At 36.6% G+C, this 16934-nt stretch overlaps 1 protein-coding gene across 5 annotated transcripts in view; it reads right to left on the bottom strand.

Annotated features, from left to right (window-relative positions):
• The window catches only part of ATG5 (autophagy related 5), a 120352-nt gene that overhangs the window by 69493 nt on the left and 33925 nt on the right, over positions 1–16934 (bottom strand). For all 5 annotated transcript variants that reach the window (XR_012579344.1, XR_012579343.1, XM_074536547.1 and 2 more), the window contains one exon: positions 3611–3728. Coding sequence is in view for 3 of the 5 variants with exons in the window: in XM_074536547.1 (XP_074392648.1) it covers positions 3611–3728 (118 nt within the window). In the remaining 2 variants the exon portion in view is untranslated. The remainder of the gene's footprint in view (positions 1–3610; positions 3729–16934) is intronic.

Genomic DNA, 16934 nt, shown 5'->3' with positions numbered 1-16934 from the left:
CAAGCAAGCAAACTGTTCAGCAGAACACTCATGCTGATCACTGGATTTTTCTGATGCTTCTCTCTATAAAATGTGTGGATTTGTAACACTCAGCTTGCCTGCTATTACATATGAATGAATTCTCCAGGGAAAAAAGAACTAAATTCTGTTCCCAAAGGCAGTATTCAGCTGCCTAAATTATAATACTTCTTGAAGCACATTCATTCTTGATTTATCCCTTCAAGAATCAGGATTGCGATTTTTCACTACACACACCTGACACTAAGACACACCCAGCCTGGGCAGGAAGACAACAGTCTCAGAGATGACAGAGATCCTAAGCTGAATGGTAAGTATGTAAGGAAATTATGATTGTACAGCCAGCCTACAGCTCTGACACCTGCTAAACTTCAAGTATTCAACTTCAAATGGAGACAACTGCTTCAGAAGTAAAAACTTTAGGTGTGGTATCCCATGTTTCCAAAACATGCTTGTAAATTAAACTCTCCTATACCCATATCTCCTCTGTATTTTGAACTAATGGAATATCTGTTGACATAGCAAATTTGTTAAATTCTCAGTGATCCAGCATCAGAGAGAAAATTATTTTACTGAATGAGTTTCATGGAGACTTCAATAGCACAGATGGGCTGTGGTTCTGCAGCCTCAGGAGCTTACTCTACTTGGTGGAAAAGGGTGATGCTCTTCCTCATTATGGCTGCTAACATTTCTACAGGCAAAACTCAAAAATGGCACTGAACAGTCTGGTGAGTTAGTTGGTTTTTTAATAGCTCAAAGTTGTATTAGAGCATGAACACTTAATATAGTGCATATTACATTTGAATAATGAATGAGTGGATTTAGTCAAGCAAGAGAATAATCAAATTCACATCTTGGCTAAATTGAATAATCAGTGAACAGAGTACGATGACCTCAGCAGTCAAGCCTAAACCAGCACTGTCCTTCCCTGTCCATGATCCTTAGCAGTAAGAATCACATCTGTCATGGGCATCCATCTTTTCAGGTCACTTTTCTCTATGCCTGAATCTTTCTTGATCATCCCTCTGTTTTGTTCTAATTCTGTTTCTTCCTTTTTGTCTTTCCATGTTGCCATGCCTAAATTTCTGCTTTGTACTCCTGTCTCCATTACAGCAAACCCTGAACAGGCTTTCCTCAGTCCTTTATCTGACAATCCCCAGATCCACCTGACCACCTCTTCACCTGCAGCTTGTCATTCTGCCAGCACAACCTACCCTTCTTTTCAACTTCTGATTCAATTTGCTTCTCCAAATCCCTTCTCTGAATCACCTGGCCAGCAGGATATCTACTCACCATTCTTTCACAGATGCCTTGCACAAGCTCTGTGCGTGCCTCACAAGCAACATGATTCTTTTTCTCTCTCATCCTTTTATCATCTCCTACTCCACTTACTCTATCCAGGTGTTCACATTTATTCTGTCAGGTTTTGGCTTTTGCCCCAGTCTCTTTCATTCTGCCACACTGTTTATAGTCACTCTCCCAATCACATTTAATGATTCCCAGATCTGTCATTTTCTTCTAAATTACTTGCTCAGACTCTTACCCCCCCTTCACTGGCTCCGTGTATCAGCCTACCCCCACATCTCCTCAGAAGCCCAGGCTGTTTTCTGCATTTGGCTCAGACAGCTTCCCCAGCTCTCCAGCACACCAGAAGGGGAGAATGCCCACAACACAGGAGGAACAACTGAATGACACTGCAACACAAAGCTGTGTTACAGGAGAAAATGTGCCGAGTTCTGGATAGCTCACACCCATCTGAGGGACCAGATCTATTAAACTCTGAAGTTTGCAAGTTGCTCAGTAAAAATTGGGCCAAATTTAAGCAGATGTATACAGCAACAGACAAGCATATTCCAATGCTCCAAAACGCACCAAAATTCACATCCCTCCTTTTATGTATAAGAATAGTACCTACTTTAATTTCTCTTTTTCCAACCCTTTTTTTGTCCAGGTTGAATAAATATAAGCTTTTTTAGCTTTTAACAAAAAGAAGCAAGCAATTAGCACAGCATATTTCTGTTCTGCTGTCCAAGATTGGTGCTTTTGTCAACATCTGAAAAGAAGGCCTACTGATGGGAAGCATCATCACTGCTATTCAGATAGAATTGTATTACATTCACACTTTCCATAAGGGCAGTTAACTAGCACATTCAGCATCTGCAGCTTTGGCAAGCCTACATAAAAATTGTCATCCCTTAAATCCTGGAATAACTTGTGCATAAATGCTTATGAGTTTCTTTCATTGAATTTGTGCTTAACTGCCTTTCACGTTAAAATGCATCCATCCTTCTCAATGATTTTTTAAAATTCCCTCTGTACCTTTCCAGTAGGGTGTGTATGATACTGACAGTTAAGTACTTAAAGATGGTTAAACTTGCTGGTGCTAACATTCATGCATCTATTGGTATCTCCCTTTATCTTTTGGACAGTTAGTGGAAAGCATTACTTAAAATAATGCTCCAAAATTTAAAAGAGCTTTATGAAAAATGGACACATGGTTAGCAATGCTCCATATTTTTCTTACCCTCTGTTATTTTTGGAAATTGTTCTCATGTGTTAACAAGTATTAAACAAGGGTAAAAAAAAATGTACTTTGATATTTCAGTGAATTTCTAAGATCCTGATACTGGGAGAAATCTGTGACAACTGTTTAATTTTGAATGAAGCAACTTCTGTGTACAACAAAATCTTGCAGAATTTTATATTGATTTCCAATTCAGTGCTTTGCTGTTAAAAGATGTTGATACTACACCAGTAAATTCTGTGCCAAGATTTTCTCTAGAGTATCACACATTTCTCTTAAGTTCCTAATTTACAGGTAAGGCAACAGCAAGAACAAATTAAAAACCTTTTGCATTAAACAATTTTTATCCTATTTTGCAGAGTACATAACTGTTACATTTATCCCTCCTGAAACATGTATCATAGTTACAATACTTGTAAGCTTTGAGACTAAAATTACATCCAAAAAAATCCTATTTCCTGAATAAGTGCAGATCAACAAATGCTACTGTATGAAATAATATGCTACATTGATTGCTCACACAATACTAATTTGTAATCATACATAAACTATTATATACTTGTAAAAATCTCTTATTGGTACATTTTAAAAGGTTGCACTTCAAGAACAAAAAAAAGCATTCTGAAAACATCTTCAATTTCTATCAGTTTTGGAATTTTACATATAAAAAGTTTTTGGAATAAAAAATTAAAGGTAACTTAAAATCTGCTGACACTTTCATAATTTTTTTTTAAGTACAGAAAATAATATGTGAATATTTTTACTATGACCACCTTAACAGCAAAAGAGTACAGGAATTTCAGAATAAAATTTCTAGAGATTAATTTTTCAGGAGTGACTAAGGGTTCAATCTTACCTTCTTGAAACCATGCAGGGCACAGTAAAGAGCCAGGAATGAATGAAATCTGAAACTCTGCTACTGACATTTTAGTCCTCCCTCCAAAATAGTCACATCAAAAAAAGCCCAAAAAAACCACAAAACAAAAAAAAACACCCTTCTACCATAAAACCCAATAAATCAACAGAAAAAGAATTATCTTATGGGACAAAAAGTTATTTTTGCAGTACCTTCAGTGGTGATAGCACTAGGACACACATCTTTAAGCAGGTCTCCCAAAGTATGCAACTGTCCTCCTGAAGCAATTGGTCGAAATAGCTTCTGTATAAAAGGTCTCTCTGTTGTTGCCTGTTTCAATAAAAAATAATCAAACCAAACAATTAAAGGACCATGCAAATATGTAGTATTAGCACTTCAGGCAGGTACACAATAGGACAGAACTACAGGTTGCACCAGAAGAAACATCTGGTATTTCCACATTTCCCCTGTCTCACACCTTGCATTTCATTCATATCATGAAATGCAGGGAAGTTTTTGTTTATTAACAATTACAAGTAAGCTGTCACTCCAGAAAAACCGTGAAGATAATTCATAGATAGTGTCATGGATAAAGAGTGTTAATTATTTTTTTTAAAGCCCCAAATCTTCTGTTATGAGAATACAACCTGCTTTAATAAAAACCATTTTAATATATCCTTAATTAAAAAATAAAAAAACAAACAAGCAGTGAGCACAAAATTAGAAGTTCAACATATCCTTATATATTTTGCCAAGCCAAAGCAATACTTTACCCTTACAGATCAACAGGTGATTTTTTTTCTCAGTTTTTTTAATATCAAAAATTTCAAACTATTTCAGCTGCAAGAACCACTACCAAATTACAAAAGAAAGTGTTGTGCTTTGACAGACAACCAAGAATCTTCTACTCACTTAAGGAATCACTCATATGTAAAGAACATATATGGCCCACTTCTGCTGCAGATATGCAAAGGAATCCAGAATTACTTCAACTACGTATCTTTCAGTTTAAAGCCACTCCCTTTCTCCCATCATCACAAGACTGCAGAAACGAAGGGAGATGACCCATCCTCTGATCAGCATCGAACTCCAATTTATTCATCCACCATGCACATTTTATAACAGTGTTAATTAAGTTCATACATGTTGCAAAACCCAAGCTCATCATTGGTTACAGATTAAACACCAACTCCTCCTTTTGTTTTCAATACCTGTTATTGAGGTATACTTGTTATTGAGACCAAGACTTGTTTTTTCCCATCTTGTTATGAACGGTTCTCAAGGCCTCCATGTTTGTCACTTTTGCTTTCCCATAACTTATCCAAGGACAAGATATTTACTTGTTATCAAAAAACAACCTGACAGCTTCTGCTCTTTACATAGATGTGCCTGAGAATTTTGTTTTTTACAGGAACAGGCTTTGAGAATTTGCTCCTCACAGCTGCCTTTTACTTTTCCATCAGCTGTATATGATTATGGCATGTCTGAACAAAACTCTATAAGCCATTTCTGAGCAAAATTCTCCAACACATGACCCTGTAAAAAGTTCCTCCCCAGCTCTCTTGAGGGCACCTTTAGGTACTGGGAGGTCTCTTTGGAGCATTCTCTTCACCAGGCAGATCAAGCAGAACTCCTTATTCCCCCATGCATTAGCACAGTTTCCAGCACAATCTGCTCCATGATCTTTGTTGGGCACTAAAGTTGGACTGACCAGGGCCTGTAGTTCCCCAGGTCCTCCTTATTTTCCCTTTTTAAAAAATGGGGTTACATTTCAGTAGGAACTTCACTGGACTGCCACAACTTCTCTAATATGATGGATGGCTTAGCCACTTCATGTGTCACTTTCCTCAAGTTATTTTGGGGTTTCTCTCACCCAGTTCCATAGACTTGTGCACCTTCAGATTCCTTAGCTGTTCTTGGATCTGATCTTCCAGAGTGAGCAGTTCTTTGTTCTCCCAGTCTCTTCCTTTTCCCTTCTGGGACTTGGGCAGTCTGGCTGGAATATTTGCTGGTGAAGACTGAGGCAAAAAGACACTGAATCCCCCACGTTCTGGGTAAACAGGTGTCCCATTTCTTCTGGAGAGGGCTCACAATTTTTCTAGCCTTCCTTTATCCCTGACATTCCTATAGAAGCTCCTCTTGTTGCTCTTAATGTCCCAGGCCAAATTGAATTCTATCAGATGTTCAGAACTTATTTAAGAATTGTGGTTCTGTTAAGGTAGCTCTCTTCTTTGGGTATCTGTAGAAGCAGCTCCGAGGCAGCAAGAACCTGACATTGCAAAGATAGGCAAAGTTTTTTTTCCTGGTAACCTGACATCTCCACCCAACCCCACCACCTCAGGCAGAGAAGTTAAAAATCTCATATTCAACCAACCCAAACATTTTAATCTTGCTCCAAATGGTTGCTGACAATTTTCTACTAGCAGCCAACTCCCAAAAGCAGCTGATGTGCCCTGCATTGAGGATGAGTGGGCTCCAGCAAATGAGACTTTCTTCACACATTATTTTAATTGGAACAAGCAATACAAGCCATTGCCCCTTTCAAATTTAGTTTCCTACCTCTCAGAAACTATCTCCCATCCTACTATGGTAATTTAAAAAATAGAAATAACTCAATATCAAGAGGTATGTTCTCTCCCAGTGGGGGTTTATGGGCAAAAAACAATCACTCAAACAAACAAGTAAAGAACAACACAACTGTCAGTCACAGGCAGGGAGTCTTTGCCTGAGTGGTGCTCTAGCTCAGAGGTAATTCCAGGGCACTACAGGGCAGAACTGTTGACACACAATTACTTGTTACTTCTTGCTAACAGTCTTCAAATAAGGAAAAATAGTATTTTCCCAGTTTTTCTTATGAAGAATAATCAAAAGTCGTTTCCTAGCTGCTCTAATCACTTCCCCATGTCCTCAGGGTACCAGTATGGGGATATCATCAGTGCTAATGAAATATCTGAACATTTGAAAAATGATGGGAGGCACACAGCCAGCAGGATGTATCCACCTCAGACAGATCCACACTTGAAAAGTGAACTCTGGCACATTATGCTGAACAAATATACATGCAAAACAAAAAAAAAAGGAAAAAACCCCAATCCCTCTAAAACATTGTTTTAGTCAAAACAATTTTGTACCAGGTTTACTTTTTAAAAATAATTGGATATTCACAGAAGTCCAGTCATAACTCCCAAGTGTTTAACACCTGAAGCAGAAGTGGAAATAAACGGAAGTATGTAGTCAAAGGTGGTTATCATCAACAGACTTTTAAGATAAGGATTTCCCAAGTGTGCACTGCAGTTTCTCATTATTAATAAATTAAGAACAATATTTTCCCTAGCTATAATAATTTAATGCCAAGAGGGAAAAGCCAAAATTGTATTTTATCAAGTCTCCCACATAGTTGCTGACTGCTAAAAACAATATCCTTAGCTTCTATCATGAAACATTATAGAAAAAGAATTCAGTTTTGCATTTTAAGTGTTAAGCAGCACAGATGTGGTAAAGTAAATAAAAATCACTGGTCTTCATCAATGTTAAAATGATAAAAGTAACTGCCTGTTGTTTATACAAAGACTGTGGTTCACAAATCTAATCCTACAGGCAGAGTATTACCCCAAGATGCTTACACACTTCTTCCCTCACAAGCAGCAGATGCTTTATGCATTAAAAGAATCAAAAGAAAAGTCCCATGCTACATTCCACAGTATTTACAGGATAACTTTTCCAAGTGTCTTGGTCATACAGGAGCATAGTTTTAGAACAACCTTGCCATCACCCTTTTTCATGTGTAGCAATATAAGACCAGCCTGACTACAACTTTCTACTCCAGCATTGCCATCCCTGCAAGTCCTGGCCAGGCTGGGTGGAGCTTTGAGCAACATGGTTTAGTGCAAGATGGCCCTGCCCATGGCAGTTGGGTTGGGCTCAATGACCTTTGAAAGGCCCCTTCCAACTCCATTCCAAAACTATTCTATGATTCCATTTACTACAACAAGACATGAAGGAACAGTCACCATGAATAGCTGCTTTTATAATGGGTTTTGTACAATATTTGCTTAATCAATAATGAGAAAATCTAATCTAACCCACAAAGATATCACTGCATAACTGATATTGATTTTAAATAATCTACACCAGATCTAAAGCAAATGTTCATACAATATCTATCATTTTGCCAGCTAAAATGATCATACCTTCAACAGAAATTTGGAATTTTAAAAATTGTTTTATTTTACAGTGTAGCCTCCATGTAGCTGTGAGCTATTCAAGATTCTGGATGCATTTGCAAGACACAACAGGTGAAAGTCAATCAGCAATTGCCAACCTCTGCAGAGAAAATGCCTTCAGGTATGAGCATAGAAAGACAATCACTCAGCCGACATCTCACAAATGCAGAACAAATGAAGACTTTACTCTTTTTAAAAGAAAGTTTAAGCCCTGACAATGATAGGAGAGTGAGGGTGAAAACAAATTACACCACAGTGAGAAAGATTAAAGTTACCTATTCAGGAACACTGGCACTGAGAAGAGTTATAGGTGAGGGCAAGTTTTAAGCGGCCCTCTAATGCAGTGCAAAGCCTCACAGGATCACAATCTTTAGAGTCACATGCTATGCTAACAAATGTAACTCTTTCCTCTCTATCATCCTGGCAAAAAAAAAAAAAGTCGTCAGCTTGCCTGGTCCTTTTCAGAGTCAACACAACATCAAACACTGCATGGAATCCACAATTTAATTAGTCAGATACTTTACACAGGATGCATCTTAAAATGAAAAACATAACTCACAAACCACTGGGTTTTAATCTGGAAAAATCACAGTTACCACTATTTTCATCAAGAGAAAGGGATTTGGATTTTTCTGCCTAAACACTCAGTTGCTCCTCAATATTCAAACAAATAAAAGTTACCATGCATACTGAACCCACAAAGTAAAAAAGAAGTTCTTACAATCCCCACATGTGTATAAGCTGGCAACCTAAAACAATAAAAGCTGAGACCTCCCTACATATTTCATTATATTTTCAGTAACTTGTCAAATTCAGTCTGTGCTGCAGCAGCAGTCTGTGCTGCTTTGTGATGATCAACTTTACATTAAAAGAAAGCACTCTTAATTTCATAGAACCATTTTGTTTAAGCTTAAGCTCAACCAAGAAGCTTTAGAAGTAAAAAGAGTTTGCACAATAATGCTAGTCCTTATATATAAAAAAGAAAGAACAGGAAAATAAACTTATGCAAATATTTGCTAAAATGCATTGTTTCCATACATTTCTACCTTGTAGAAATGTTTTCAATTAAGAATCTCAATGCACAATTTAAAAGTGACTAACTGAAAAGCTGATGAGTTGCTATAGTCACAGAACCATCACAACACCATGCTTGTCCAAAAGCAAGATACTGCAAATCCCCATCTGAAATACTGTTCTTCCACTGGTGCTGAAATTTTGGGATTTTGCTGGAATTTCAAGATGGGTACCTTTGACTTCTTTTTGCTTAATATTAGACCAGACTCATTGAGTATTTAATTGTGGAGATGGTACAACAATGTTTCTGGGTTGGAGTTGATGGGTTTTTATTGTTTTGTTTCTTTCATTTTAAAAAAACTTTAAAAAAAACTACACACAAAAATGATCTTGTTTTATCTATTTGAAATCTGTCACCTTTCAAACTCCATTAAGATTTTTGTGTTTCTATTACAAGAGGCATAAGACATGACAATGGGCTATGTCTTTATCCTGTTATCATTGCTCCTCTCCTCTTCAAATCTTCCAAGTAATAAAGGGCTTCTCCCAGAAAACTCACTGCTTTATTCTATACCTTTGATAATTTTTCTATTTTACTTACTCTTTAACTTGTTGGGACTGGAACAACATTCCAAAAAAAAAAAAAAAAAAGACTATTTCTAGTATTTCTTTAGTCTCTGCAAAGTCCACCAAGCAGATGTTCTAGTTATGATTTTGAGTGCTTTGAATAAGGCCGGCATTGCTTTTAATTATTAATTCAAAATTTTGACCTGCTTATCTGCAGTATCACAACATTGTTCAGAGAAAAAAGAACAACTCAATATAAAACAGAATTATTTTTTTAATAAAAGAAGCAAGTAAAGCTTTTATGAGTCCAACACGTAACTGAAACCCGTAAGACAAAAAGAAGAATAGACATTCTCAACACACCTACCCAGAATTACCACAGAAATTGAGTCACTGACAGGATGTGCTGTGGGTTGCAGGACTAGCTATAAAATCAACAAATATGTTAAATCAAATTACCTGTTTTTCCCATACTACATTTTAAATCTCTCTAATAAATTAGACATTTTCAGTGGTTGTAAAAATTACAACATATATACATGAGTTTAAACTATAGAAAAAAGTTAATCCTTTCGCCTGTTTTGGAGTTTGCATCAGAATTTTTACAGTTAAATGTTGTAAAAAGGACTCTGGTTTCCTCACTGAATGGAAAATCTTAATTATGATGGACAGGAATTTTACACTCCCTACTATTCTTAAGAGGCCTGAAACAACAACAACAAAAAGATTCGACAAACAGGCTACACTTCATACATTTAATTACATTAACTCCAGTCACCTAAATTAGTAGTGCAGAAGTTTATCAGTAGATTAAAACTGAAGATGAGTCTATGAATGCATGCACATTTGCTTTAATATGGTCATGCTAAATGTGTGCCTCTATAATGGCACTCCTGTAAAACTCCTTAGATAGGGAAGCAATCATGGTATCAGTCATATGTGTCAAGGAATCACAACATCAAGTCAAGTGAAAATTCTGTTATTCTTGAAAGCACTCCTAACAGTATTACACAAACTGAGAAACATTTAGGTGGTGCTGAACATAAATGATCACTGGTTTAAAAGCAAGATGAATTACATGATGTGTTTTCTTGGTGGAAGCTTTAACAGACCCTAACAACAGCCCCCATAACATGTGGCAAGTATTATGTCAAGAATTGATGCAAGTAATAATGCTAAAATTATCTAGTATCTTAGCCAAAACTGTAGTCAAATTAAAGCCACAACTAGAATTATAAACACATCTGGAATAAGGTTAAAATTTTATGTAGTAGAGCTTATTACAGTTATGTCTAGACAATAATATTGAACCATTTTTGATCATGAATAGTTAAGGACTATTCTCCTAATCATTCATGGACAACAACTTGTGTCTTCCTTGATGCCTTTCATTAAACAGAGCATACTTATGAAGCAACTGCAGTTCTGTACTAACTTTGTACACAACTAACAATAGTTTAGCATTATAAACCTACAGAGAAATATGGCAACTATTTCAGCTAATTCTCCCTTACATTGTTGAGAGCAATTACTTGCTCATCCTTAAAAAGATTAAAGAACCATTTAAAATATCACCCTTCTCCATATTATTTAAACTGGCAGAGAATGCTTCCTTACAATCTTTTAGAAAAAACTTTACGTAATAGCAACAAAATGAGTAATCAGAACCATATAAAACATTTGAAAGTTAATGTCCTACCACATGTTCTAGTTACCTGAAAAAGATATGTGTAGTTAGAAAGCATCCCTTAACAAACGGATTAAAAATTTGATGGCCTGAGTGCATTGTGACACTTCAGAATTGAAGACATTGCTTAAGTTTCTGTAACTGTTTGTGAAGATGCATCATGTTGTATACACTGATTTTGCACTCAAAATACTTTCTGATGTTCAGACAGATATTTATACACATTGATGAGATCTCCCCACCCATAATTTTTTTCTTCTCTAGACTGAACAGTCATAGCTCCCACAGTCTTTTTCCACCTCTAATGTTAGATTCACTAGCTCCTCAATCATCTCAGTGGTCCTTTATGGTACTCTCATCCCACAGCCCCATGTGTCTCTTGAACTGTCCAAAACCAGATTCCAGGTGTGGTCTCACCAGTGTTGAGTGAACTGGAGGGATCATTTCCCTCAAGCTGCTGACAACTCTCATCCTGCAGCAGCCCAGGATATAATTTACTTTCCTTGTCATAGGTCCCACTGCTATGTGGGACCTATGACAGGGAGGTCATTTGTGGCTCATTTTTAACAAGAGTATGTATTGCCAAAAGTTCCAATTCCATACAAAAAGTTGCAGAAGTACCATTCAAAATGCCTAACAAGTATGGCTGCATTACATTCTGGCTGTTGCCTGTTCTTTCAAATTATTGAATTTTCTTGTGCAGGGAAACTAGCACTGTATTATTCTCTGAACAATTGGATCTGCATTATTTTTAATGTCAGGTGAATTGGATAGATCCTAGAAGCAGAAGAAAGTCAACACTTGAGACACACAGAGCAGACAGCAGGCAACCATCACACAGCCAGAAACAGCAGAGACTGAACACAAAAAGCAGCTTCAAGAGGCAGTTTTGTTGAGCCCTGAGAAGACAAACACACCTACAATAAAAGCATGGCCTCAAAGTAATACATTTCCTTCCCAGGAAAGAATTTGTATTTGTAACTGGTAACATATCAAGACAACTGAAGAGTCAGGGACAACAAATCAATAGTGCTCTTCACAGCTACAGTGCTTTATGTGCACATGCAGACCTAAGCCTCACTCAAAAACTGAGCAATTGAATACTGACTACCTATCAAGCAAACAACTTTAGAAATGGATTTACATCCACAAAAACAAACACTTCATTGCTTGCTTAATAGCAGTGAAAAATACAATACTTCATAAATCTCTTCAAGCTACTTCAAACCATTAAATCCAATAATTGCTGTAGTTTTCTACACTAATGATTAACCAAAAGGAGCTCCTATAATCAAGGACAAAAAAAATTTTAAAAAATTGTTTGCTAATTCATACTGTATTTCTAGAGTGTGCTTCCTCATAGGTCTGTTCCATTCCACATTTACCTGTAGAGAATTTGCTTTTAGTCTTCTGGAAAATGCAAATAGAAGTCTTGGTACTTTCCAAAAACAGAACATTTTCTATATTTTCTTATCCTCAATTCTGTGCATAACCTGCTTTATTCACCTATTTTATTTTAAAATAAGTAAAGGTGAAATGCTGATATTGATAAGTCAAAACAGGTACAGAGTTTTGCATCAGCATGATAGGACAGCTGGGCTTCGTTCCACAGGCACTGCTTATGCTGCACAGCCACAGAAATGACCCTTGAAGATGAAATCCCTCATTTCTCTGAAGAAAAAATTACATATCAGCTTTTTCCCTTTTTCTGAGGAAAGCAGCTCACCAACTAATTTTTTTTTTTTTTTTTTTTTTTGCTACTTCACCAGAGTTCAAGAGCCAATCTCTAGGGAATACAGCTCTGGTAAGCTTCAGGTAGGCAAAGTCCCTTTTGCCACAACATAAGAACTTGCCCACATTACACAGTATGTGATAAAAGCAGCAAATCACTTTCTGTTGACTACAGCAAGTGAAATGGAAAAGTAAAGTGATCAGCTTCAATGATCAGAGGACAGGTAGTATTATACTAAAGAACAATGCAATTAAATTATAAGATCTTGAGTAACTGTACACAGACCCAACTGAACTGAATTAATGCTTCATTCATTGTATTCATTACAGCCTCTCAATGTATTGATATTCTTAAGAATAAAGATTCAAGGATGAGGTAAAAAGTGCAATTTTTAAAGAACTGCATACATACACTAACATTCTTAACAAATTTAGGATGATATATAAATCTACAAGGTTACCACCCTAATGAAACAGTTTAGGGAGCCACAAGGATTCAAACCTCATGCTCCAAATTCAAACTTGTAGCATGAACACTTACCCAAACTTACTTACACTCAACTCCATTATCATAAGGCAATTCAAAGAAAAGACAACAATTGAAGAGTTTTATACAATACCAGTTGGTTAAAAAGTTACTGCCAATTTGTAATTGAAGGGTGCATAAGAGGTAAGATTAAGGTACTTTCAAATTGCCAATGGACTTTTTTTCCCCCACACAAAGTGTTCATTATTCCATTGTAATTCAAGATGCACTTTGACTTCATTTAGTAACTGGTAAGATTCTACTGGTTTTTTATGTACTTAGATTCTTCTGGGATTCACAAGTAACTTAAATAGTGCAAGATAAAAAAAAGGATTAAAAAAAATACTACCCATTTTGCCCCCAATATGCAGAATCCAGTATATCCCTAATTTTTTTAAAACTAGGTATAATTAACTGTAATCAACAAACTGTTTCTCATACAAGCAAAACTACTTTATTCACTGTATGCAAGCTACATCTATGCTCAACCCAGAAGAATTACTGTAGCTCTTAGTGACAGGCCTGAACTAGTTTAAAACCATCCAGCTTGGTAACAGCTCAACCACAGCTGAGAATCAACGCAAATCGAGGTTTTATAGCTCCATCTCCTCTGCATCTCCTTCCCTGAGCACTGTGCAACTTTTACAACAGCTTTGAACTAGGCAGATTGACAGTTTTACAGACAACCTGGGCATATTTAAGGAAACTTTAGTCACGTTTTGACAACAAATCTCAGAACTTTTCTTTGAAACTCTGATTGACAGCTCCCATGCTGTACCAAGATTCTTAAAGGCACAAGGCTGAACTTGCACAGGGGTTCCTGAAATCTTACAAGAGAGCTGCATGAGCATTCCTTAATATAGAATATGTTAAAAAAGTCATCTTGAGCAGCACTGGTTTGAGCCAGCTCATTTCAGTGTGCACTGTGATGCATAAGAAAAGCTTATGCAATTACGGAACCTCTGGTGGGACTGTGGTGACAGTGACCTTCAAATCAAGGTGAGAACTAGTCAAATTGCTATTACTTTCAGCACAGAACAAAACATCCCAGTTCAGAAAATGAGTATTTAAGGATCACATTGCCCCTGTGCAATATTCGATAGAAATGTTTCTTTCTCTTCCCCCACCTCCCCCAGTCATGAGGCACAAGGAAAAATATTTACCTAACAAATTCTTATTCATGAAGCTTTGATTTTGAAGTAATTTAAAACTGGTGAAAGTGTGCTACTGTTTCTTTAGTGCCAAACCATCAGTTATTAGAAAAACTCAGAGTCCATTTGTTTATCTTCAGCACAGAAATTCAGCTGAGCCCAGCTGTTACACAAATCACCCTCTCACATGATCTTCCTATTCACTCAAACTTCTTCCTTGTAAAAGGAAGTTTTTAAGAAACAAATTGTCCATTTTCAGCAGGTCCTTTATGAAAGCGTCATTTTCAATAAATAAGAAAAAACGAAGATATTGTACACAGATCTGTTCAAGAGTATTCTACACTAGCCAACAAAATGCTGAAACTTGCTGGGTTGTGTTGCCCTCTTCAGGTCAACAGCATATTTTCTAGTTCCTTTCCTTGACGAGGTATTGCATTGCAACTTCTTTCATAACATTTTTTAGATCTGAAGTTTCAAGTAGCAGCTAACTTCACCTGTATTCTACCAATGCTTGAATCATTTGTGGTTTAATATCCTATAAAAATTAACTTTAGTTTTGCCCTTTATATCTCCCTAACCTCAATACTAATCTTGAGGATTATCAAGCTATCAGCCAGCGTTTGAAAAGATGACTAAAAACAAACTTCAGTACTGATAAGAAAGTCTCATGACAAGAGGCTTAAAAAGCTGAATTGATTCAGCTTAGCAAAGAAAGCTCCTGATACCAATCCATAAGTGAATATGGGAGATCAGAAAGTCACATGACTTTAAAGGGGGGTAAGGCAAAACAGAATCTAGAAATTGAAGTCAGAGAAATTCAGACTTGAAATGCAATGGAGACTTTTCAACAACAAAAAAAATTTTAATAATCTACTAGAATAAAAAGGTACATTTATTATTGCTTGAAAACTCTACAGGTAGACCCACTATCTTTCCAAAAAGCCTCTTTTGATCTTTTTTTTTAAATAACTGTCATAACGTGGGCCAAATTGTGCTGTTGATTTGCATACTTGCAATGGGTTTTGCAATTGCTTATCTCAGCTCTGCCAATTAATGTGGAAATATGGATGAAACAGTCTTCAATTGCTTGGAAATGGCCATGCTTGAGCTTCTGATTCACTTATTGAGACAGGTATTAACAAGGTCTTAAAATATTTTACTTTCCACTCCCACATTTAGAGGACAGGTCATGGTAAATATTTATATCGACTCAGACATCTCAATAATGCAGCCTTGAGTAAAGAGCAAAGTGTTGTTAACTTATATATTATTAATATGGAGAATTTCCCTCATGTTACAAAGGAAGAGAAACATCCTCACAATTTGTGACCGTACAACTTAATCTCAACATTTTAAGGGACTTATGACAGGAAAACCTGTTCAAAGTTAAGGCCTACTATGTAATTGTAAACAATAAAACTAATAAGTTAATCAAAACCCTTAGAAAATGGAAGCAAAGGAAATGCTTGTTCAGTACCAAATAAAAGAAACACAATCACAAATCATCCCTTCTTGGGACAGCAAACACAAAACAGCCAACCTGCCTCAAGCAATTGAGACTCTAAAAAAACTCAGGAAAACTTGGCATGAAGAGTTCTTATCTACTTTCCTTCCAATAATTTTGTAATTTTAATCTCAAGAATGAAATACACTATACAGCTGTAAATCCCATACACTCAGAGGACAGAGTCCAGAGAAATAAAGCATGATGAGGTAGGTGAGCATGACATGGGAAGAGAGCAAGAAACAAAAATGGGGCATGAGTACAAATTAGGTGCACAACAGCTGAGACTCAGAACGCTCCCACAGCAGGCAGCAGTTCATCACAGCAGTCTCTATCAGCATGTAGAGACTCCTCTCCTGACTAATATGCCCTGTCACAGAGCCTGGAGCCAAAGACTGATGAAAACTTCCTGCTATCTATCAGCCAGTTTGTTCAATCAGACTGAAACATCAGCTGGTCTTATAAACACAGGGGGAAATTCCACAAGCCAAACCAGCTCTAGTACTGGATACAAAAAGCTTGACACCTGGGATTCAAAATATACTCAAAACACTACTATTATTTTCTTTCTTGCTATTAAAGAACAAGTGCAAAAAGCACTCAATTCTACAATACTATCAGATAAAAAGGCAAAAAAGCTTTTGTGCACCTGTCAGTTGAAGACAAAGCAGCTTACGCCTCTGAAGAGATGAAGTGGGGAACTTCTTTTTTGACACATTGAATTAAAAGTATCACAAAAATATAATACTATTTTTAAACTGTCTCTGGTAGAAAAAGTTTCCACCTATGTCAAAGGTTTATCTGGTTCAAGTTCCATACAGCACAGCTAACAGAATATGACAGCAGCTGGCCATAAAATTACCAAGATACCTTAGCTAACTATTAAAATTGCAAACGAGTTAATCCTTAGTGATTCTCAACCTATTTTTACATTATCTACTGTAGATTCCAGGATTCTGGTCCAATCTTAGCTGCTATACTTTAAAGAAGAGGTGCTGGACAAGGGTTTTTAAAATTACCTGTGGTTAGTTTAGTTCTGACTTACCCAAGTATGATGTTCATATTTTTGCCATTTCTTTCTCCCACACACCACATCAGATTTGGTCACCACACGAGGTATGATTCATATTATT

This window comes from Zonotrichia albicollis, chromosome 3 (assembly GCF_047830755.1).
Source record: "Zonotrichia albicollis isolate bZonAlb1 chromosome 3, bZonAlb1.hap1, whole genome shotgun sequence".
Classification (NCBI taxonomy): domain Eukaryota; kingdom Metazoa; phylum Chordata; class Aves; order Passeriformes; family Passerellidae; genus Zonotrichia; species Zonotrichia albicollis.
This window is presented reverse-complemented; position numbering and strand designations above follow the sequence as displayed.